This window comes from Malaclemys terrapin, chromosome 1, assembly GCF_027887155.1.
Source record: "Malaclemys terrapin pileata isolate rMalTer1 chromosome 1, rMalTer1.hap1, whole genome shotgun sequence".
NCBI classification, from domain to species: domain Eukaryota; kingdom Metazoa; phylum Chordata; order Testudines; family Emydidae; genus Malaclemys; species Malaclemys terrapin.
In genome coordinates, this window is record NC_071505.1 from 95,175,192 (window position 1) to 95,200,371 (window position 25,180).

The 25,180-nt window shown below is 45.5% G+C and overlaps 1 protein-coding gene across 17 annotated transcripts in view; it reads left to right on the forward strand.

Moving 5' to 3' along the window:
• RBFOX2 (RNA binding fox-1 homolog 2) overlaps positions 1–25,180 on the forward strand; it is a 252,347-nt gene that overhangs the window by 39,888 nt on the left and 187,279 nt on the right. For 15 of the 17 annotated variants that reach the window (XM_054032407.1, XM_054032385.1, XM_054032330.1 and 12 more), the window contains exon 2: positions 19,937–19,987. The exons of the other annotated variants lie outside the window; for them this stretch is intronic. In XM_054032407.1, coding sequence (XP_053888382.1) covers positions 19,937–19,987 — 51 coding nt within the window. The remainder of the gene's footprint in view (positions 1–19,936; positions 19,988–25,180) is intronic. 17 annotated transcript variants of the gene reach the window in all.

Sequence of the window (25,180 nt, forward strand, 5' to 3'; positions counted from 1 at the left end):
GGGAAGCTTGGCTGCTGCAGAACCAAGCTTCTGCCTCCTGCCCCTGCAGGGGAGAGCAGTGGGCGGGGGGGCTGAGTGGGGCTGGGGGCCGGGACCGCGGCAGGGAGCTGCATGCCACTCAAAATCGGCTCGCGTGCCATGTTTGGCACACGTGCTGTAGGTTGCCAACCCCTGGCCTATAGCACGTCCTTGTATCTGCTGGTGTGTAGCTGTCACATACACATAGTATTCCCAGGGACTTGATAATGCACTCACAAGTCATGTAGGCCCAGAAGCAGGCCATAGGCCCTTGAGGTCTGAAACACTTTGAAAATACTGCCATCTCTAGCTATATAACTTCCAACAAAATTCAGATTGAAAGTTGCTTTAAATAAATTGAATCTTTTTTTTAGTCTGTTTGTTCCAGAGGGCCAAAATGTCCTAAAACAAAAATTTCCAGAGCTGATCTGGGGAGAGAAAAGCACAATTAGCAGAAGATTCCTTCCTGACTTCCAGAAAACATGGTTAGCTACTTCTCAAGCACAAAACTGACTAATACCCGTTTAATGTATTAGAGTCCATGTAGCCATCCAGATTTTGTTTAAATACATTGATACTACTTGGCTCCTCCAGCTGTGGAAGTTCATTCCACTGACCGATAATCACCATCTGTCTAATAAGATTCCAGGGTTGTCACTCTGAAGCCTAGAATTTCTACAAGCTAGAGCCCTGCAGTGGGATTGGGATCCCGTGGGTCCCACAGGACCCGCTGCCATAATAGCAGGAATGGGTAAAATGTACTTTGCTGTGGGCGGGATTGAGTGGGCAAAAAATACAGACTGGTAATTTGTGGGGAAACGCTAAATCTCTCATTAGTTTACCAAGAGTACCTTATTTGAGAAATTGCTAATTACTTTGTTTGAGCTTCTCTTTCCTATACATGTTTATCTCTCTCGCTCCGAATCTGGTGTAGTACACTGGCACAAGTCAGGTCAGAGAATCATACTCATTGGTTTTATTGTTCTGTGACATCACATACACGCAGACTGTCACTGTTGTATCAGCTTGCTGTCAGTGCTGTGAGCAGTTTTCTGGTGAATGTTTTTCAAAAAGCAATAATAATCCTGACATATAAATAATTTGAATGTTATGTTTCTAAGTTCCAAAAACAGTGCTTAAGCGGTTTAAAAAATTCCTGTTTTTTTTAAACAACTTCCTTTTTATAATCATTAAAAAAATCTGCACCTTTTAAGGCAAAATTGTGGTGCAATTTGTGTTGACAACTGTAATATACATGACAGCAGTTTGTCATAAATAGAATTTCAGCAAGGTACAGCAATTTTTTTTTAAATAAAGGTATTAATACTTAAATTTAAGTGAGGGATAGAATGATTTGATACCTATTATAACAGAAGTTAAAGTTTTTTTTGTTTTACCTGGTTTAAGCAATATTCGTTTTATTCTTTTGGTGGTAAAAATTGTCTGAATTCAGTTAATATATTATATATATAAATGGACTGTTTTTGTTTTAGTAGCATGGGGGAATCAATCGGTCTCTCTTGCAGGATTTGTGGGATCTAAGGTTTTTGTAGGTGGGAGTGGGATAAAAAAAATGGTCCTGTGCAGGGCTACCCAAGGATTGTTGAGAGCTCTTTGTTTAGAATGTCAAGACGTTCTATCATCACTGCAATTTGAGGTCTTTTACCATCCGGTTTTTACATTCTCATACATTTTTGGCTTTTTTACACTTTATGAATTACCACCATATGACAGCATGGCTTTCACATGGTTCTCTTTTAAAATTATATTTCTCATTCTCTTTCCATGTATGTTCATTTTAAAGGGATGCTTTCAGTTTAAAAATTGCTCTTATGTTTAAAACTTTACCTACTGTTGTTACTATTAACACTTGAGATTACTAGTGGAATTGAAAGATTAGAGATGTTCTTTTTTGGTCTTTTTTTCTGTTTGTTTACATAGTGCATTTGACAGCATCGTAGTCAGTTTCACTTTTTCTGCTGTAGTCAATTAATTCCCTTTCAGGTTATGTGAGATTTCCCACTGTGGCAAGTGAATGGGGATTGGAGTTGAAGATAAATATTGAGATAAACACTTTTAAAAAATAGAAAAATGTGATTGTAAAACCATACAAAATTCAGAGGGACTAAGGGGCAAGTCAAGTGCCTCAAACCACTTTTAATTCTTCTAAGATGATGATCTCCATTTATGATCAACTTTCTTCCTTTATTTGTGATCTATTTGTGGTAGAAATCAGCATGACAAACTGGGAGTTAAGGGAACACATCAAGGAATGTGCAGGTAGGACAGGGAATTGTGAAGATGCGACACCCGTTCTTTCAGGCCAGAAAACCACACCAAAAAGTTTGGGGCCAATGAACTCCAGCTAGCTTTGTCTGATTTCAGTACTGCTTTACCTGACAGTAATAAAGCTCCCTATGGATGCTTGTACGTCTCGGCTTATTAATGGCTTCTGGTCACCTTGCATGTTTTGTCTAGCTAACTGCTCCAAATTATTGACATTCTGATTAGGGCTGAAGGCTATTTTGATTAATCTTACATCACTTCCACTTCTTGTCTTTTGCTGCCTTTCATATCTCACTGGATAGTAAAAAATGCTTGAACTGGGACTCTGCCCTGCAAATTGAAAATATATCTCTTCGGTGTGTGTCTCTCTTTACTATACTCTTTCTGTTCTGTAAGGCTCTGACCAGTTTGGGGGACTTTCTTACTTGGTTATAATTGGTGCCTTGTCCATTAATGGTACGTAGAACAGAACCACTTGACTGAGCAGAGAGTAGCAGGTTGTATTGGGCTATAGAATATTGCATTACTACTATAAAGATGTACGTTTTGCTTATGATAGGGAAATACATGACTGCACTGAAAGTCAGCGTCCATGCTGTGGGCTGGCATTTGCAGGAGGAAGGGAACGTGGCAGTCTCACTGTTGTAGTTTTACCAGGCAATCTGTATATGTGTCCCCAACACTTTATATGCACTGCTTCTCAGTAGGGTATATTGCCTTGCTCCCTGGGAACTAAATAAAACTCTAATCTCATTGTACTGCTCCGGGAAATATGTATTTCTAGGTGGGGAAGTGCAGGACATAGTTCCTTAAGAAATTTAAAAAATACTTCTTTCCTCCATATGTTCAAGTAAGCCCCGAAGCGTGGGAATTAGGTGAGATTCAGAATTCAGGTGGCCAGTGTCCCTGTGGTTTTTTTTGTCCCATGCAATCATTTATCTTATTCAAGAATGAGGTGAATTTTCCATTTTGTGTTCAGGGCTGATATTTATGGCAATCCCAGTTGTTTACATTCCATAGACATGTCCCATTTCTTCTGAATTCAGAGGGGAGGAGGGAAATATGGAGCTGTTTCCTTAATTACAAGACTCCATATCCCAAATGTCTAAATTTAGCTCTGATTCTTGTTGAAAGCATCTTTTTTTTTGAGGCGAACGGGAAACCTTGTATCCTGCTCTGTGAGACCACTAAAGAAGCAGGAGGAGGTGAGGTTACCATGGAGATGATAGTTGTGTGCAAGGGGAGAACTGAATGGTTTAGAATTCCAGGAAGGAAGAGGGAGTGATGTCATCATATTTCATGCACCAGCCCAGGCACCACTGTGATGTTTGTGGGTGTGTGTATTTTTTTCAGGAACATCAAGGAAGTGCAGTCGGTCATGCAGAAAGGCCCCAGATGTTTAATTTGTAAACATCATCTTGAATTTGTTTATAAATACTTGTCGGGTCAATACCCTGAGTGCTGTTGAATGTATAGTGTGTGTATATGCACTGTATTTTATAAAGCATTTTCTTCTGGTTAAAAAGAAAAAAGGGTGATGTAACAGTCCATGACTGCATCTGTTCAGGGAAAATGTGATTGCCAGCTCACCATGTATTCATGCCTCTGTGGAATAGAACTTATGGTTTTTGACTGCATTTCTGGACATCTCTTCCTGGTGAATTAAAGAAACAGCTCCACTAACTTAACCAAATGGGAAAACTTATATACATATGGGCAGGAGTATATATCCTGGGCAACAGAGTGGTGCACAGTATTTTTAATATCTAAGTGTGATACCTCTGACCAAAATTATCTTTTTACATCCAAAATACGTCCTGTAAAAATAATGATGGGATGGGGAGGAAGTGGTATAATTCCCAATAGCCTGCAACTCTGTATGTAGGGACATTCATGCTTGTGCACTAACGAGGCAGCAAATAAATGGAAAGTCTTCTATTAAACAATGTTTATAGGATTGTTGATGGGCCAAAGCCCAGAACCAAATGAAATGGAAGAGGGAAAACAGCCAGAGGGAGGCTTACCGCTCTATACATGATGTTATTGGAGCTTAATAGCCAGAGGTAATAAGAGCCATACATCAAATTGGGGGAAGTATCCAGTTGAGGTGCCATAGAGATCAGTTTCAAAACCAGTTTAATTCAGTTTTTGATGTGTAATCTGGTAGTTAAGCCTTAGACGCTACTTTTACATTAGTTGTGCTCACAGATGATACTAGATAGGGAGGTGTTGCAAACAGCAGTGAAGACAGACCTAATGCATTGGGTGCATCCACACTAGGAAAAAAGGGGTTTTCTTACCATGTTAGCTAATATGGGGTAACTAACACAAAATAAAATCCTAGGGAAGACAAGGCAGTTTGTAGTTTCCAAATGTGTTCGACCTGCTAATTGGTGGTAAAACTGAAACTGTCTTGTCTTAGTGTTTTACTTCAGTTAGCATGGTAAAAGACCTTTTCCTCATCCAGCATATTGCGTCTCTATCTTCAGTACAGTTTTGCCTTTTTTCCTACTGAAGACAGGGCCACTGATGTGAAAGATTGGAGGTTGAAGCAGTGGGAGAGGTGCAACAGTGAGATAAAAGGACAGTGCATCCGCCAGCTACTGGCAAGGAGGGTGGTATTGGGATTCCTACTAGGGTGGTGGTGGGATCCTGCTCAGGAACTTCATCTTTCATATCCACCTTCGTTTAGTATGTGCCTGAGAAATTTGAAGCTCAAAATGCCCTACCATTTCAAAATCCCCTCTGGCTTCTGGAAGGAAGGGTTAGCTTGATCTTTTACTTTCTTTCTCCTGACTCCTGGGATTCCACTGCTCTACTTGTCCACAGGTCATCTGGCTGCTGTGCTAGTGATAGTTACTCCCTGTTCCTGCTGTTGGTAAAGCTAACAGCATTCAGGGCTTGTCTACACAAAAACACTCAAGAAAGTTAGGATGAATCAGCTGAAGGTGAGAACACAATGTGCTTTAATTTATGCGCATTAAGCCCTGTGTGGATTGTGCAATGCTTTAAGGCAGGCCTGCACAACTCGTAAAGCGGTGAGGGCCATATTACTCCAAAGAAAACAACTGAGAGCCGAAGCGCCCCCAAGCGCTGCCAAACCCCCCCCCCCAGTGCCACCCAGCCCCCCCCCCGAAACACAACCTCCCCCAGCACCGCCCACCCCACGGAAACAACCTCCCCAGCGCTGCCGAACCCCCCCCCCCACGCGTTATCTGCTCCACGGAATTAAACCCTCTTCTCCAGTGCCGCCCCACCGAAACAGCAGTATTGAACCTCGGTAATATGTTATAGCGGCCCCTAAGGTAGTATAATTAAGGTAAATTTTTTTGCTAGAAGTAGAATAAGATCTTCCCCCCCACTTTGTAATCGATTGCCCTGTTGAATGAATGAGGTGTGAATGAGGAAGGCGTAGAAGGCAGGCACTTCTGGACAGCTGCAACGCTTGGAGAGGGCAGGGCCAGCTCTAGGATTTTTGCCGCCCCAAGCAAAAACATTTTTGGCCGCCTCCCCTTTCTTTTTCGTGCCCCCGGCCCCACCCCAACTCCACCCCTTCCGAACCCCTTCCCCAAATCCCCAGCACCCCCTCCTCCCCTGGCGTGCCGCATTTCTCGCCCCCATTGCTTCCTACGGGCCCCCCGTGACGTCCCGCCCTAGCTCACCTCCACTCCGCCTGCTCCCCCGGGCATGCCGCCGTTCCGCTTCTCCCCCATCCCTCTCAGGTGAGGGAGAGCGGAGAAGCAAAGCAGCAGCGCGTTCAGGGGAGCAGGCGGAGCGGAGGTGAGCTAGGGTGGGGGGGGCGCAGGAAGTAATGGGGAGGTTAGAGGAACCGCTCCCCACTCCAGCTCACCTCCACTCCACCACCACCGCCTCCCCCGAGCGCCCACCGCTCGGCTTCTCCTCCCTCCCAGCCTTGCTGCGCGAAATAGCGGTTTCGCACGTGGCAAGCCTGGGAGGGAGGGGGGGAGAAGCGGAGCAGCGGCGCATTCAGGGGAGTAGGCAGAGCGGAGGTGAGCTAAGGTGGGGGGGTGCAGGAAGTAACGGGGGGGGTAGAGGAACCACTCCCCGCTCCAGCTCACCTCCGCCGCCTCCCCCGAGCGCCCCGCCGCTTGGCTTCTCCCTCCCAGCCTTGCTGCGCAAAACAGCTGTTTTGCGTGCAGCAGGCCTGGTAGGGAGGGAGAAGAAGCGGAGCGGTGGCGGCGCGCTCAGGGGAGCAGGTGGAGGCGGTGCGGAGGCGAGCTGGGGCAATGAGGTCACTTTTTTCCCATGCCCCGGAGTCGGCACCTATGATGGCCGGCGCCAGAATGCCGCCCCTAGAAATGTGCCGCCCTAAGCACCTGCTTGTTTTGCTGGTGCCTGGAGCTGGCCCTGGGAGAGGGGATGGAAGCAAGACCAGATCAGTAGAACAGGTCAGCAACCGACTCAACACTCGCCTCCTCAGCTCCCTTGCCCCGGCTCGCCTACTCACCCCCCTGCCACTGCCCGCCCACTCGCTTCCTCAGCCCTCCACCCTCTCGGCTTGCCTACTCATTCCCTGCCACTGCCCGCTCGCTCACCTACTCAGCCCCCCTCCCTCACCCACCGCTTGTCTACTCACCCCCCCCTCCGCCCGCGGGCCGCACAGTGAGCCCATCTATTCAACCCACGTGGGCCGCATGTGGCCCCCGGGCCGCATGTTGTTCAGGCCTGCTTTAAGGTATAAGAACAGCAACACTAGGGCCATGGCTACATTTGCAGATGTAGAGCGCTTTGAGTTAAACCAGCCTTCGGAGAGCGCACCAGGGAAAGCGCTCCAGTCTGTTCACACTGACAGCTGCAAGCGCACTGGCGCGGCCACATTCATGGCACTTGAAGCGGCATTTGGAGCGGTGCATTATGGGCAGCTATCCCGCAGAGCACCTCTTCCCATTCTGGTGCTGTGGCTTGTGGGAAAGGGGCGTGGGGTGTGGGGCATTTTGGATCCTGTTCCAACGCCCTGTGATGCATCGTGTCGCATCCCAGCAATCTCTGTGTTTCCTTCCACATTTGGCACCATCGTTCAACGGTTTCTGTGCAGAGCGCGCTTTGTCTTCCCTTTCGGTCTGCGGGAATGGAGCCCGAACTGCTGCGGAACATGCTGACGAGTCTCACCAGCACGTCTCATTTGGCAGTCGAGTTACTGCTTAAGATCCAAAGTGACAGTGAGGAGTCCGACGATGCTATCGAGTCGCGTAATGCATATGACATGAAATTGCTTGTCTCATTCACGGACATGCTCTCCACCGTGGAACGCCACTTTTGGGCTCGGGAAACAAGCACTGGGTGGTGGGATCACATCGTCTTGCAAGTCTGGGATGACGAGCAGTGGCTGCAGAACTTTCGGATGAGAAAAGCCACTTTCATGGGACTGTGTGCTGAGCTCGCCCCCACCCTGCGGTGCAAGGACACGAGATTGAGAGCTGCCCTGCCGGTGGAGAAGTGGGTGGCTATTGCAGTCTGGAAGCTGGCAACTCCAGACAGCTACCGCTCGGTCGCAAACCAGTTTGGAGTGGGAAAGTCGACGGTTGGAATTGTGTTGATGCAAATTTGCAGGGCCATTAATCGCATCCTGCTCAGAAGAACTGTGACTCTGGGTAATGTGCATGACTTTGTGGCTGGCTTTGAACAAATGGGTTTCCCTGACTGTGGAGGGGCGATAGATGGGACGCACATTCCTATTCTGGCACCAGCCCACCTAGCCTCCGAATACATTAACCGAAAGAGGTATTTCTCCATGGTTCTCCAGGCACTTGTGGATCACTGTGGTCATTTCATTGACATTAACGCCGGCTGGCCCGGAAGGGTGCATGATGCACGCATCTTTCGGAACACTGGCCTGTTCAAGAAGCTGCAGGCTGGGACTTTTTTCCCAGACCAGAGGATCACCGTAGGGGAAGTCGAAATGCCCATTGTAATCCTTGGAGACCCCGCTTACCCTTTATTGCTGTGGCTCATGAAACCCTACACAGGGAGCCTGGACAGCAGCCAGGAACGGTTCAACTATAGGCTGAACCGGTGCCGAATGACTGTGGAGTGTGTCTTTGGCTGTTTAAAGGGCCGCTGGCGCTCTCTTTATGGGAAGCTGGACTTGGCCGAAGACAGCATCCCTGTGGTTATATCGCGTGCTGTGCCCTCCATAATATTTGTGAAGGGAAGGGTGAAAGCTTCACTCAGGCATGGGCCTCGGAAGTTCAACACCTGGAGGCTGAATTTGCACAGCCAGAGAGCAGGGCTATTAGAGGGGCCCAGCATGGGGCTGCAAGGATTAGGGATGCCTTGAGGGAGCAATTTGAGGCTGAAAGCCACCAGTGCTCTGCACGGGAGTTAAGTGCAGTTCCTCAAGTTGACTGTGCTTTGTGTGAAGAAATACTTCATTTTGTTTGTTTTTAAACCTGCTGCCTATTAATTTCATTGGGTGACCACTGCACCTGTCAGGTTTACTGCTGCGGTTCAGAACCATGTGGGCAGTTGAGAAATTGACAAGAATTATGTTAATTTCACTCCACTTTCCTTAGCAGCATCAACAGTTCAGCCACCTGTGCTGTCTTGCTGCAGACTTAGTGAAAAAACATGTCTTTGATTCATATTTGGGAGGTTGTTTGTAACCATAAAAACTAGAAACTTTATTTTAAATGAAAGCTTGAATTCAGCAGTTATTGATTCTCCGAAAGCATTGGACAAATTTGCTGGGACAATATATTCCATGCTTACCAGGTTAAGTTCCTATGATGTGTTTGCAGTCCCCAAGCTGCAGGGAAAAACTTAGGCTGATGGTCAAGAAACAGTTGCTACTGAAGTCTGTTAGACCACTGAACAATCTTAAGGGAAATGGTTGGCACCCCATCACTTGCTTCCTTTTACAACTAAACTGTCAGGGAACTATCCTGTATTGACCGTAGTGGTGGACAAAGGAAAACTAAGATCTTTTCAATCTCCAATTTCTCTTTGTTTTATAGAGTAAAATTAAGGGAACCTATTGGACCTTTCAGTACATGTGAGGACTATGGTATTTCCTATCTTGGATGCTGACTATGTGTGTGCAGAGGAGGGAAAGCGGGGGTCCGCTTGCCCTGAGCTGAGTGTTTCTTTCATGTGGCTCCCACACATGGACATTGTTTACTGTATCACACATGTGTGTAAATGGACTTCATTAGAGGAGTTGATATTGAGTTTGTCCCATCAGTTATGTTTAAATCTTGTCTTGTCTAGAGACCTCTCTTTAAAATTTCCATCATTGCTAACTCAGGTTCATCTCCATCAGTGTTAGTAAGGTTTAGCTCCATAGTGTGGGTGGTCTGACTGTCAACAACATTTTCAGCAGTGTCTCAATTAGATTTGCTCCCAGTTGGGTCAGATGACATGTTGCTGGAAATGGAGTTGGGAGTTTGTGAGCTGTCTGCACCAGAGCTCTTAAGTTGCTAATGCTGGTGGAAGTGAACTTGTACTAGCAAGACGGGGAAACTAAAACAAAACCAAAAAACAACAAAAACAAAACCCTCTGATGTAAGCAGGGCGTAAAGGTCTAGCATGGACTTCATGGGAGGAGTTGTGGGGGTAAGTCACAGATACAGTGGGCTGGCATATGTACTGTAACTATTACTTCTGTGCCGCAGTTGCAAACACTGTGGGAGTGAGGGAGTCATGGGTGAGAGATTAGTAGACTGTCAAAAAAGTGATATGCCTGTGACAATATGAAATCTAATGCCTTTGTGCTCCCCTCTCTTCACGTTATTCTCCCCACTTTAAAGTAGGTCTCAAGCACCTGGGAAGTGCCTTTCAGCAATAAACAAAATGATGAAATGGTCCATGGCAGTTTGATTTGATTTCACTGGCTGGCACATCCTAACTAAATCTCTGTGGAAATGGCTGGTTGCATGTAGGTAACGGGGAGAGAAATCTAATTTGGTGTTGGTAGGAGGGAGTCCTGAGGGAACTGGAATTAGCTGGGGTTGTCCTGTCTCACCAGGCTCTGTTGCTCTTACTGGAAGGCAGACACTTTCTTCTTCCTCCTTGAGGAGGGATGTGTGCGAGGTTTTTTTACTCAAACCTCTCTTTCTCCACTCCTCTTTTGTGGAATGAGTTGTGTTGGGTGTAGGCAGTAAGATATATTTTGCTCTGTATTAAGTCTTTGTTTCCTCTTCTCCTTTGGATCTGCTACTGGGATTTTCTCTCTACTTGGTTTAACTGGATTGTTCTGTTCCAGTCATAGGAGTTTAACCTGTTCTAACCTTTTCACTCCCTGCTCCTTATAGTCCTCAACAATGGCAAACTCTGTACAGAATAATCAGGCAGCATGGCCATTCCTAGATTCACAATTAGTGACCTGTAAAATTGGCAGCACCAGAGACTATTGGCAGGAGCCAGCTTTCCCCAGGCACTTCCCCACTCCCCTTGGAGAGTTAAGCTCAATTAGAGCTACAACATGCACAACAGGGAATTTGCAAATAGTGCAGTGCCACATGGCACCATTTCTGTAAGAAAGGCAGAAAGGTATCTTTGACCCTTCTGTGACCTTGGTGCTCTAGCTGCTACCCACTCTCTAACCTCCTTTTTCAGCATATTTCTTAAGAAAGTAGCTTTTTCTCATTTCTTCAGGCACTTCTTGTACAACAGTATGCTTGACTATGTTCAGTCTGTGTGGGTTTCTCCCTCTTCGGTCATAGTATGGAAACTTCTCACCATATAGTAACCTTTTTGTTGTATGGGTTTCCTTCTTTCTCATTTTCCTTGACCTCAGTGCAGTCTTGAATCCTGGACCAGCTGCATAACTCTCAAGCCATCTCTGACTGACTTCCTTCTCTCTTGAGGTAGCTCCTACTGTCAAACCACTCTGTTTCTGGAGATGACTTTTCTGCATCAAAATCCTTTCACTTATAAGTCCCACAAAGCTTAATTTTGGCTCTCTTCCCTGCCTCTGCCAAACCAATCTATGTTCACTTTGGGTTACTTTTTCTCAAACACTTTTATTTTGGTCATATACAGTGCATACATCTCTCTCATCTTCTATAACAAGTGGTCTCTGTTTACCCTTTCTGTCTCTTGTCCAAGTATTTCCTCTAGTTAATGTCTGATGTGAACAAGTGCATCCTCCAAATAAAGTTTTTTCTCCTTTTTCCTTGACTTGTACATCCCATTTGCCTCCACTGCCTATCACATTGGAGTTGTCTATCATCCTGCCCTTTCCTTCCTTCCCACATCTTCTGTGTCTACCAATCTTTCTACACCTCTACCCCGATATAACACGAATTCGGATATAACGCGGTAAAGCAGTGCTCCGGGGGGGCTGCGCACTCCAGCAGATGAAAGCAAGTTCAATATAATGCGGTTTCACCTATAATGTGGTAAGATTTTTTGGCTCCCAAGGACAGCGTTATATCGGGGTAGAGGTGTACTTTCCAGGGTGCTATGAGAATGTAGTCAATATTTCTAACACCCTTTGAAGATGAAGAGCTATAAAAATGCAACACATCTGCAACCTTGACTCTACTGCTGCTGAAATCTCATTCATGTCTCTTGCCTTGACAGCAGCAAATATCTTCTCTCTGGCTTCCACAAGTGTCATGGTGATATTTTGAATGTCCTCAGCTATTGATATGACTCTGCCTATAACCATAATAATTAAATACAGCAATCCTTGATAATTTTGTTTAGTTGCACCTACTTTCTTCAAAAGCAGCCTATTCATGAGTTTTTACTAATATTTAATAATATGGGGAGTTTGAAGAGTCTATTATTCCATTATTAATCATAGCATACTAGAATTGTAGAGCTGGAAGGAACCTTGAGAGGTCACCTAGTCCAGTGTTCCTCAACAACCAGTCTGTGGACTGGCGCTGGTCCCTGAGATCTCCCTGACACAGTTTAGGAAGACAGTAAGTCAGTCCCTGGTATCAAAAAAGTTGAGAAACACTGACCTAGTCCACCTCCCCCATGCTGAGGCAAGGCCAAATAAACCTAGACCATTTCTCATAGGTGTTTGTCTGATCTGTTCTTGCATGCCTCCAATGACGGCGATTCCACAACCTGCCTTGGTAACCAATTCCAGTACTTAACTATCCTTCTAGTTAGAAAGTTTTTCCTAATATCTCACCTAAATCTCCCTGGCAGCAATTAAACCAATCATTTCTTGTCCGACCTTCTGTGGGCATGGAGAATAATTGATGTTGTCTTTTTATAAAAAGCAACAGAGGGTCCTGTGGCACCTTTGAGACTAACAGAAGTACTGGGAGCATAAGCTTTCGTGGGTAAGAACCTCACTTCTTCAGATGCAAGTAATGGAAATCTCCAGAGGCAGGTATATATCAGTGTGGAGATAACGAGGTTAGTTCAATCAGGGAGGGTGAGGTGCTCTGCTAGCAGTTGAGGTGTGAACACCAAGGGAGGAGAAACTGTTTCTGTAGTTGGATAGCCATTTACAGTCTTTGTTTAATTAATTGGCCTCTCAGAGTTGGTAAGACAACTCCCACCTGTTTATGCTCTCTGTATGTGTGTATATATATCTCCTCAATATATGTTCCATTCTATATGCATCCGAAGAAGTGGGCTGTAGTCCACGAAAGCTTATGCTCTAATAAATTTGTTAGTCTCTAAGGTGCCACAAGTACTCCTGTTCTTCTTTTTGCGGATACAGACTAACATGGCTGTTACTCTGAAACCTTTGTTTAATCCTGATCTGATGGTGTCAAATTTGCAAATGAACTGGAGCTCAGCAGTTTCTCTTTGGAGTCTGGTCCTGAAGTTTTTTTGCTGTAAGATGGCTACCTTAACATCTGCTATTGTGTGGCCAGGGAGGTTGAAGTGTTCTCCTACAGGTTTTTGTATATTGCCATTCCTGATATCTGACTTGTGTCCATTTATCCTCTTGCGTAGTGACTGTCCAGTTTGGCCAATGTACATAGCAGAGGGGCATTGCTGGCATATGATGGCATATATAACATTGGTGGACGTGCAGGTGAATGAGCCGGTGATGTAGCTGATCTGGTTAGGTCCAGTGATGGTGTTGCTGGTGTAGATATGTGGGCAGAGTTGGCATCGAGGTTTGTTGCATGGGTTGGTTCCTGAGTTAGAGTTGTTATGGTGCGGTGCGTGGTTGCTGGTGAGAATATGCTTAAGGTTGGCAGGTTGTCTGTGGGCGAGGACTGGCCTGCCTCCCAAGGTCTGTGAAAGTGAGGGATCATTGTCCAGGATGGGTTGTAGATCACTGATGATGCGTTGGAGAGGTTTAAGCTGAGGACTGTAGGTGATGGCCAGTGGAGTTCTGTTGGTTTCTCTTCTGGGCCTGTCTTGTAGCAGGAGGCTTCTGGGTACACGTCTGGCTCTGTTGATTTGTTTCTTTATTTCCTTGTGTGGGTATCGTAGTTTTGAGAATGCTTGGTGAAGATCTTGTAGGTGTTGGTCTCTGTCTGAGGGGTTGGAGCAGATGCGATTGTACCTCAGTGCTTGGCTGTAGACGATGGATCGTGTGGTGTGACCGGGGTGGAAGCTGGAGGCATGAAGGTAGGCGTAGCGGTCGGTGGGTTTTCAGTATAGGGTGGTGTTAATGTGGCCATCGCTTATTTGTATGGTGGTGTCCAGGAAGTGGACCTCCCGTGTAGATTGGTCCAGGCTGAGGTTGATGGTGGGGTGGAAGCTGTTGAAAGCATGGTGGAATTCTTCCAGGGCCTCCTTCCCATGGGTCCAGATGATGAAGATGTCATCAATATAGCGTAGGTAGAGAAGGGGCATGAGTGGACGAGAGCTGAGGAAGCGTTGTTCCAGGTCAGCCATAAAAATGTTGGCATATTGTGGGGCCATGCGGGTGCCCATAGCGGTGCCACTGGTCTGGAGGTATATATTGTCACCAAATTTGAAATAATTGTGCGTGAGGATAAAGTCACAGAGCTCAGCAATAAGTTGTGCTGTGTCATCATCAGGGATACTGTTCCTGACAGCTTGTATTCCATCTGTATGTGGGATGTTTGTGTAGAGAGCCTCTACATCCATGGTGGCTAGGATGGTGTTTTCCGGGAGGTCACCAATGCATTGTAGTTTTCTCAGGAAATCTGTGGTGTCACGGAGATAGCTGGGAGTGCTGGTGGCGTAGGGTCTGAGTAGGGAGTCCACATATCCAGACAGTCCTTCAGTGAAAGTGCCAATGCCCGAGATGATGGGGCGTCCAGGATTTCCAGGTTTGTGGATCTTAGGTAGTAGATAGAATAACCCCGGTCGGGGCTCTAAGGGTATGTTGATTTGTTCCTGTGTTCTTACCCACGAAAGCTTATGCTCCCAGTACTTCTGTTAGTCTCAAAGGTGCCACAGGACCCTCTGTTGCTTTTTACAGATTCAGACTAACACGGCTACCCCTCTGATTCTTTTTATAACAGTCCTTAACTTATTTGAAGACTGTTATCAGGTGTCTCCTCGGTCTTCTTTTCTCAAGACTAAACATGCCCAGCTTTTGTAATCTTTCTTCATAGGTCAGGTTTTCTAAACCTTTTATCATTTTTTGTTGCTCTCCTCTGGACTCTCTCCAATTTGTCAACATCTTTCCTAAACTATGGCACCCTTAACTGGACACAGTACTCCAGCTGAGGCCTCACCAGTGCCCAGCAGAGTGGGACATTTACCTCCTGTGTATTACGTCCACCCCAGATTGATATTTGCTGTTTTCACATCTACATCACATGTTGACTTGAGTGTAGGCTCGGCAGGATTCAATTTAAATGGTAAATGTCGATTTCAGCTGACACATTGAAATTGACTAAAAAAGTAGCCAGCTGTAACAGTGGGAGTGCAGCCCCCAACCCCATTGTGCCTGCAGGGATTGAGTGTTACCGGCCCTGTCGCAGTGCAGGGAGCCCTCTGCAGCCTGCTGTCATGGATCTGCTCCCTCATTCCTGTGACAGGGCTGCAGAGAGCTCCCTGTGCTGTCACAGGGCTGGTGACACCCAATCCCTGCAGGTGCAAAGTGTGGGGAAAGCCGTGGTCAGGACCAGCAGGAGAAGGACAAGCCCCCAGCTGTGAGGGAGGCCACCCAGCTCCTGAATGGCTCGTCGTTGTCCTCTTGACAGCCCTGCCAGTGGGTCTGTGCTCTGTCCTGTCAGGACTGCAGCTTTCCCCATACCTTGCACTTGCAAGGATCAGGTGCCATCGGCCCCACAGCTGTGCAAGGAGCCCTTTGCAGCTCTGCTGTCACAGCCCTGCTTACCAGCCGGCAGTGTGGGAGCTGTCCCTGGGCCGGAACTATTGAGTCCCTGGCCACAGAGTACTGCTGGTCCTCCTCCTTGCAGTCCTGGCCTGAGGTGGGGTCTCTTCTCTTCTGGGCTAGGACAGCATCCTCCCCCGCATCTTGCACCCCTATGTCTTGGGCCCTTCAGTTGTGCAGGGAACCTCCCACAGCCCTCTGCAGTCCTGCTGTCAGTGCTGTTCTAACCCCACTCCCGCTCTTTAATTTCCAGCAACTGTAAAAATAAAAATCCATAAAAATTGAAGAAAATTCTCAAATAAAAATTAGGGCTGTCAATTAGTTGCAGTTAACTCACCTGATTAACTAAAAAAAATTAATCGTGATTAATTGCACTTATAACAATAGAATACCAATTGACATTTTATTAAATATTTTTGGAGATTTTTCTACATTTTCCATATTGATTTCAATAACAACACAGAATACTAAGTGCACGGTGCTCACTTTATATTATTTTTTATTACAAATATATGCACTGTAAAAATGATAAAAGAAATAGTATTTTTCAATTCACCTCATACAAGTACTGAAGTGCAATCTCTTTATCATGAAAGTGTAACTTATAAATACAGATTTTTTTTTTTGGTTACATAACTGCACTCAAAAACAAAACAGTGTAAAACTTTAGAGCCTACAAATCCACTCAGTCCTACGTCTTATTCTGCCAGTCACTAAGACAAACATGTTTGTTTATGTTGACGGGAGATACTGCTGCCTGATTCTTATTTACAATGTCACCTGAAAGTGAGAACAGGTGTTCACATGGCACTTTTGTAGCTGGCGTTACAAGGTATTTACGTGCCAGATATGCTAAACATTCATATGCCCCTTCATACTTTGGCCACCATTCCAGAGGACATGCTTCCATGCTGATGATGCTCGTTAAAAAAATAAGGCATCAATTAAATTTGTGACTGTATTCCTTGGGGGGACAACTGTATGTCTCCTGCTCTGTTTTACCTGTATTCTGCATATATTTCATGTTATAGCAATCTCGGATGATGAGCCAGCACATGTTCGTTTTAAGAACACTTTCGCAGCAGATTTAACAAAACGCAAAGAAGACACCAATGCAAGCTTTCTAAAGATGTGAGATTTCTAAAAATAGCTACAGCACTTGACCCAAGGTTTAAGAATCTGAAGTGCCGTCCAAAATCTGAGAGGGATGAGGTGTGGAGCATGCTTTCAGAAGTCTTAAAAGAGCAACACTGTGGTGCGGAAACTACAGAACCTGAACCACCAAAAAAGCAAATCAACCTTCTGCTGGTGGCATCTGAGTCAGCTGATGAAAATGAGCATGCGTCAGTCCGCACTGCTCTGGATCGTTATTGAGCAAAACCCATCATCAGCATGGACGCGTGTCCTCTGGAATGATGGTTGAAGCATGAAGGGACATATGAATTTTTAGTGCAGTGGTTCTCAAACTTTTTTTTTTTTTTTTTTGCGGACGACTTGAAAATTGCTGAGGTCTCGGCAGACCACTTATTGATCTTTCCAAATGTTGTTTGTACAGTTACCTAACTATTATAAAGCACTTTGGATAAAACCACTATATATTTTATATATATATAAAGCCCCATAATAATCGTTTTTGTTCTAAAAATAAAAGCACACAACTCGTATTTTAATATCAGTAGTCTTGCCTTTCTAATGCAATGGATGTGCCCTCTCTCCTCCGCCGTGGCAGATCCCGAGTTGGGGCTGAGAAGGGGGGTGTGTCTCTCCCTCTCTCCCCTGCTGCGGCAGCCCCCGAGCTAGGGCTGGGAAGGAGGGGGGAGTCTCTCCCTGGCAGCAGCATCCCTGGAGCTGGGGAAAATCGCTTCTTTCTCTCGCCGCCACAGCCCTGCATGTCCCAAATTCCCCCCACCCCCTCTTCTCACCCCACTGCCCCTCCCACCTGCCCCTATTCCCCCCCAAGGCCACCATCTCACCTTACATGTGTGTCTTCTCCAGGGTCCAGGCACCTAATTAGTGGAGCCACACCTGCGCAGCTCCACTAATTAGGTGGGTGGCCCTTCATTCTCTCATGTGCGGCCACCCAGGTGTGCACCTTAGAGACAACTATCCGCGGACCACCTGAATGGAGCAGTGGTCCGCGGACCACAGTTGGAGAACCTCTGCTTTAGCTCATCTGGCACATAAATATCTTGTAACGCCAGCTACAACAGTGCCATGCGAATGCCTGTTCTCACTTTCAGGTGACATTGTAAACAAGAAGCAGGCAGCGTTATCTCCTGCAAATTGTAACCAACCTTATTTGTCTGAGTGATTGGCTGACCAAGGACTGAGTGGACTTGTAGGCTCTAAAGTTTTACATTGTTTTATTTTTGAATGCGGTTTTTTTTGTACATAATTCTACATTTGTAAGCTCAACTTTCATGATAAAGAGATTGCACTACGGTACTTGTATGAGGTGAATTGAAAATTACAAATTATGTTTTTACAGTGCAAATATTTGTAATCAAAAATAAATATAAAGTGAGCACTGTACACTTTGTATTCTGTATTGTAATTGAAATTAATATATTTGAAAATGTAGAAAACATCCAAAAATATTTAAAATAAATGGTATTCTATTGTCGTTCAACAGCGCGATTAATTATTTATTTAAAATAGTAATGATAGTCATGATGTGTAATGGAAGTAATACAGCACCTTCTGCCACGAAGCAGTTGTCTTTACAAAGTCTATCTAACTTCCAGCTGTTTCCAACAATTCAACTACTGGCAGAAACAGCAGTCTTGGCACAGGTTTGCTTTCAACAATTTGGGTCTGGTCAGCTTTGCCTAGTTTTTCCTCTAGAAGCAAACAGCTGGAATAACATGCAGAGCTTGTTAAGACTCCAGAACACCCCCTTGCCAAACAATACCTACTGCGGTGTGTAGCAACAGTTTAAAAACAAACTCTATGCAGGAGTGTGGGATTGCTACTTTCTTCATGGCCAGCATTTTATAACGTCTGCATACAACTCTTCCCCCGTCTGCCCTGGAGGAGGGAGCAGCAGCAGAATGAAACTGAAGCAATCCTATTCAGTTTTACTCACTCCCTACCCTAACCTTGTCAAAGAAAAGGGGCGTGTGTATGGTGAAACTGCCTAATTTCTCCCTCAATCTGAATTTGCAAGTTTGGGAGAGATTCTCTTCCTATCTCCAGGAAGAGTTAAAAAAAAAACAAAAAACATTGATATGTTCACCTCATCTCTGCTGTAATTGCTAGAATAGGGGAGAGGCTGGGAAATTATAAGAAATTCCAAGGATGAATAGGATGGAGAAAACTCGCATATCCTTCCAGTCAAGGCAGTGTGACCGAATTGCTGATGTAGGAAGTAGCATGAGCAATGAGCCCATTTGGAGGTGAGGGAAGAGAAGCTAGAACATTAGTTCTTTTGGGGAGTGCGTGAGAGATTTTTGCCCAGGTTTAGTAAGGTTGTAATTTAAACTGTAACCAGGGCCGGCTCTGGCTTTTTGGCCGCCCCAAGCGAAAAAAACCAACAAAACGGGGCGGCCAGAACGGCAAAGCAAAAAAAAAACAAAAAACCTGCGGCGCAGCCGGAGCACGGCTGCAGGGGGACCGGCTTGGGGAGGGGGAGAGAGCGGGCGGGAGAGAGAGAGAAGGGGGTGGCCAGGGCTACAGCAGGGGCGCTGCCATGCGGCCCCTCCCGCTGCGCCGCCGCCTACCGCGAGGGCTCCGCTCCGGTCGGCGGGGAGGGAAGAAAGAGGACTGCCCTGGTTCTCCGCGCCGCCGCCCCCTACAGGGCGGCCGAAGCGGAACAAGAACCAAAAAAAAAAAAAAAAAAAGCGGCCGTGCTGCCCTAGGATTGGGCGGAATGCCGCCTCCAACAATCTGCCGCCCCAAGCACCAGCTTGCTCAGCTGGTGCCTGGAGCCGGCCCTGACTGTAACTGTCTAACATTATGTTCACGTGTCAGTGTTGCACGGTTTGCAGGAAGGAGTTCACACCTTTGCTGCCATTGTTTAGATGGAGAGAGTTTTCTCCAGGACTGGGTTAACTGGGCAGCAGCAGACAGAAGTTTACACTGTAATTGTTCTATCTCCACAATGGAAAAAGAGACATTTAAAAAAAAAAAAGTCCTGTGAAAAATAGCAAAAACTATAAATCTCACAGGAGATGAAGTAGGAATAGCTTATGGTTATTTCATGCCTGTATTTTCTTCTTCCATGCACTCTGGAATATGTAGTTTCAAACTAGTCCTGTATTTAGGTGCATTGACTCACACAGAAAATAGGATGTCAGTAGAAAATTTAAATGTTACCTGCCTCTTTCCCCAAATCATTGCAGCTTCTTGTGTCCACCTGGACTTGGGTAGACTTATAACCCCTTGTTTCTGTTCCTTACAAGCGTTGCATTCATCTTTTCTGTTCTCTTGTAGAATGAGCCTCTGACCTCAGGTTATCATGGATACCCTGCGAGGGACAATCAAGTAAGAGTCCGATTACAGTAAACTGTGTGTGTGTGTGTGTTTGTGTTTGTTTTCTGGCAGATGGCTTCCTAACACTGTTTGTTTGTTTTGGAATGGCGACTGTTTTATTTCACTGGTTGAATGCTTACAGAGGTATACAGTAAATTAAACACATTTTTTGTCCATGCCACGTATGGAATGTGGCTGCATGCATGATGAGGGGTTGAATGTGATCCCTGTGGTTCTCATTAAAGAATTTCCTGACCCTTAGCTATTCGTAAAACCGGACTTCAGATCTAAATCCAAAATACCCACTCTGTCTCCTCAGTTTTACTCAGTGTAGATGTTCAGTCTGTGAACTCTTCACTTGGGTTTGTTCTTATTGCTGTAACTCTAGCAGCTGAGGAGAGATGAAACACAATTTTTGTCTGAGAGGTATCGTCCCTTCCAGTGCTGCTGGAGCAGAGAACAATGTGGCCCAGGATGGGTTGCTTCTAGCTCTCATGAATTTGCCTTGGTGCTTTTTGAGTCCTGCAGGGCCCATGCCCCATGCATCAATTGAGGATATTTTAATTTTAAAGTAGTAAAGATTATATGGTTTGGTCTATTGCAGCCATCGCAACATCCCCTTCCCACTCCACGGAAGGTAGGAAACGCCAGCTGATGATGAGTCTGTGTAGAGCAGGGGAGGAGAGGGCCATCATAAATTATCTTTCTACCTTTCCATCGTAAGGATATTTGTCACCCTTTGCCCGTTGCAGCTTGCAAGTCAACATTGTCCAGGAAGAAGTCCTGAAGCTTGTCTGAAACCTTTATTCTAACTCTGGAATTGAATTTTATGGAGATTTTTGAGGGACCTAAGTGAGGAGTATGGGCACATGCACAGTAGAAGTACAGCTATGTTTGTCTCCAGTGACACATGCTCTGGTTTTCTTTCAACAAACACTGTTGTGTTGCACTAAAAAAAACCCCCAAACAAACAGAAAATCTCCCTAACCCTGTTGTAGGAGCACCACATTCATGTGTTAGCTGAGTTTGTATCCATGCTTGCCATGATGCTGAACTGTTTGTATCTGTGCATTCCTGGGGAATTTGGAAAATTATTCCATAGTGATTCCATGAGGGTGAGGGGATTGGGTTGAGTGACCAGAGCAAGGGCGTATAGAGTGGTGCAACAGAGCCTGTGGTGCAGCATAGTCTGTGATCTCCTACTGCACAAAGTGCTGAAAAAAACAGGTGGACCAGCCATACCAGTTAGGGGATTCCCAGCCATACTGCCAAAAGAAAAGCCTTGTCTGTGCTACAGTATTTTGGCATTGCAGCCACCTGTATGCCTTATTTGAACTATCAAGACCCTGGCTGAGAGCAAGCACAATTACAAGCCTTGCCACCATTGAATCCTACACTGGGTTTCTCTACATTATTGTAGAGACATAGACCGAAAATATAAATGTTATAGCTACAATGGCTGAGTTAGTTCTACCAGTGCTGTGTTACAATGCTCTTGGCCCCACCATTTAGTATTAGATTTGACAGTTCAGAATACTGGCTCTGTCATCTATCATGCAACTCTTCTTTTGGCCGCATGTGGGGCTGAGAACACTTGCATTGATACTCATCAGCTCTCAGCTATGCTCCGTCCTGTCTTCCAACTCCTGCCATTCAAGGCCATCCTGAGAGCACCTGGGACACTATATGAACAGTCTTGAATGTTCTCCCTCACTCTGCACTCTGGGACAGCAATGGGAGACACAAAAATAAAATACGAACTACAGCTTTTGTAACCTGAACATGTTTAAACCTTCTGACGATTTGCCTGAAAAACAGAGGACCAAAATCAATTGCTATTCAGCAGCCAATCTAGGCATGCATATGCCCTATTTGTATACACTTTCCTGATGGGTGCCCTGGCAATCAAATCCATCTCTTAACTGCATTATTATTTTATTTACAAGACAGTAGCTCCCAGATGCCCCAGTCAAGATGGAGATCCAGTGTGCTAGGCACTGTACAAATGTAGGATAAATTCCTCTGCTCAAACATGCTTATAATCTAAATAAGGTCAAGGTGTGACAGTGGGTATAGAACACAAGAGCGGGGGCGGGAAGGGAGAAGACAAGGGTAATAGTAATGGAAACGCAACATTGAATATATTCGCAAAATGTAGTAGGTTTCATGGTGGCTGGTTTTTTTTTTTAAGGCGAGTGACACACCAACAAAACAAGAACAGACAATCAATCATGCAACAAATTAAAATGAGTTATTGAATAAATAATCAGACTCAAATCAAAGAACTTCCTCAAGAATTGTCACCCAATTCATCGCAGCTTGGGCCCAGAGTAAGTCTGGCAGCAGCTTGGGAGAGAGGTTGGTGAGACTATGCCATGAGGTTGGCAACTGTGAAACTAATCCTTGGCCCTCATGAGGCATATGCAAATCCCCATTGTGCAGGACAGAACTATTCAAAGGATCCATTGGGACAAACAAATAATATGAACCAGGTGCAAATACGGTATACCCTGTGAGGCCATGGACACTATGCACAGGCTGAAATTGTGAATAAACAGCATCACTTAATCGTAGGCCCTGCTATGGCCGCTGTACCCTGATAGATCGTGGGGACACTGCAGCGTGCTGGCAACTCTACGTAGCACAATCGTGGCCCCTCCATGAAGGTGAGCACAGGTATCAATATATTAGCCACTGTGTATAGGCATTTCAGATGGCAAGTTATTTCATGGAGGTTTCCTGGCAGGCCAAGCAAGCTCAATTTTTAGCCGTCATGTTTTCACTTTAGAAAATCTTTTTGTAAAGTGATTTTCCTTCCATATTTGCTCTTTTTTATTTCTTGATCTGTTAGGGTTTTTTCTTAGTCTCATTTTTGGCTCTGAGGCAGATGAAATTCAGACCTGGCTTTCACTAATGGGATTTCAAGCTTTTAGCTAATCTGATTGGGAGCCTCTAATCTGATAGCAGCAGAGAGCAAAGTCCTCTGTAGCCACAGGCTGGGTCTGGTGTTGTAGAGATGGCGGTGTGCAATCTATCACCTGGTTCTTTGCAGTGCAGGGTGAGGGAGGTTATGTTTAGTAATTCAGGCTCCATGCTAAAGTAATTATGAGATGCAGAAACAGCAATTTGGTCTGTTGAATGAGATTTCTCCCCACACTCCGACTGAGAGCTGGATTTGAACTGGTGATTTAGGCGCGGAGCCACAGAGGGATTTAGGTACTGCAATGCTGAACTTTTACTTCAAAAACTTAGGTGCAAAAGAGTTTAGGTGCCTGCAGAGCTCACAAAAACAATGAGGAGTCCGGTGGCACCTTAAAGACTAACAGATTTGTTTGGGCATAAACTTTCGTGATACAGGGTTCAGCAGCAGCCAGGCAGGAGTTTTGTAGATTGTAGTGGAGCATAAGTCTGGGAGTTAGGTGCCTAAATACCTTTATGTATCCGGGCCTTAGTGTTTAAAAGCTGCATAGCTAACTCTCTTCTGACATGTCACATTTATTTCTCTCTAAGAACTGTGCTGTTTTCTTACCAAGTCATTTTTTTTAGCAGAAATGGCAAAACTGAATTTTACTTTCTGGATAAAAGTGCTCAGGGATAACTCAACCTTTCTTCCATTGCTTCCAGTATGCCTTTTTCACACCTTTGAATTGTAAGTGCCATTAATTGACGTCTGCAAACCTTTCCCTGTGTTGTCTTTACACCATCTAGTGGATAAACCTTATCCATACATTCTTGACTGTTTCAGTTTTGTCTCCTTTCCTTCTTCCTCCCTTCCAGGTAACTATTCAAGGCCTCACTGGGTATGTGTACGCTGCAATGTAAGCCCAGGGTTAGTGGGATTCGAGTCAGCTGACATGTGTCTGGGAACCCTGGGCTTGAGCATCTACATTGTATTTTTAACCCTAGGTTAAGAATTTTCTGACCATTATGTTTGAACCCAGGGTTCTGCCATCCACTCTGCAGTGTGCAGACCTGAATCAAAGTAACTATATCCCAGAGTCCCTAGTGACTCCCATTCCCCAAAATGTGGCCCTAGAAATGCGGTGGACTGTGGGGAAACTTTACTGCCCCCCACTTCCCGCCGCATGTTACCAGGAAGCCGCTCACTTTAGAAAAGGCTTGATTGGTTCGCTCTCCATTGCCCAGGAGTGTGTTTGCAGATCAGTGATCAGACCAGAATGGGTTAACGCTGACCTAAGCTGCTGCCATTTGCCAAGGTGTGTGTGGGAGGCGTTTCTGTTTTCAACAGAGTGGATTGCAGGTTGTTGGGACAGAGAGGATTAAGGAGGTTTTCCTATGGAATTGTGGATTATTTCCAGCTGACTCCCAGCACGTGAGTCAAGCGGACCTGCAGCTACACTGCAAAGCAATAGGGCTTGGATCCTGGGTCCTGGCTTGACTTGAGTTCGGACCCTGGGTCTGAGCTCTGGATTAGCGCAATTGCAGTGTAGACCCAAGGGGGGTTAGCCAGGCTCAAGCATGGGCTTACATTGCAGTGTAGACATACTCACTGATGCAATGTGAGAGTACTCAGGTCTACGGTACAGAGTGTATCCTAATTCCTCTCCAAGTATTTAACTCATTTACTTGTCATCAGATGCAGCACTGAATAAATTAGAATAGGGATTCCTACGGAGGCCATATTTGTCGCAATCTCAGTAGTACCAGCCAAGTATATTACAGTCTGGCTTATGATGGCTAAATCTCTGGACTGCTCCAGTGGTCTCCCTGTGCTTTGCTTCATTGTAGTCCTGCTGGCCTTTCCTGCCAGAGCAGTCACCTATGCTTGATACAATGGGAGCAACAGGAGTAGGTGAGTGTGTGTGGCCGATCCACCAGGGCACAGGACTGGATAGAGCTTTATTTGTTTGAAGGGAAAAAGGAAAAGCTTCTGTTGCAGCATACAGTACTATATTAGGGGCTGTGTTTGAGCTGTTGCTGGGAGGATGGGGAGCATGGTGGGCAGGGCTGTGAGGTTTCCTAGGAATTGTAGGTTTGTTCTTTGGGTGACTGGTGCAGTCACCAAAAGTCACCCAGTCCAGAAAAGAATAGCACAGGGTAGTGGCAATACAGACTTCCTCAATGGTTGTGCCTCATCGTTGATCTGAAGGGGAACCACATGCATAGGTAAAGGGAATTCATTCTCTATGCCAGTGGTTCTCAAACTTTAGCAACCCAAGGACCCCCGTTTTGATTTAAAAGCCG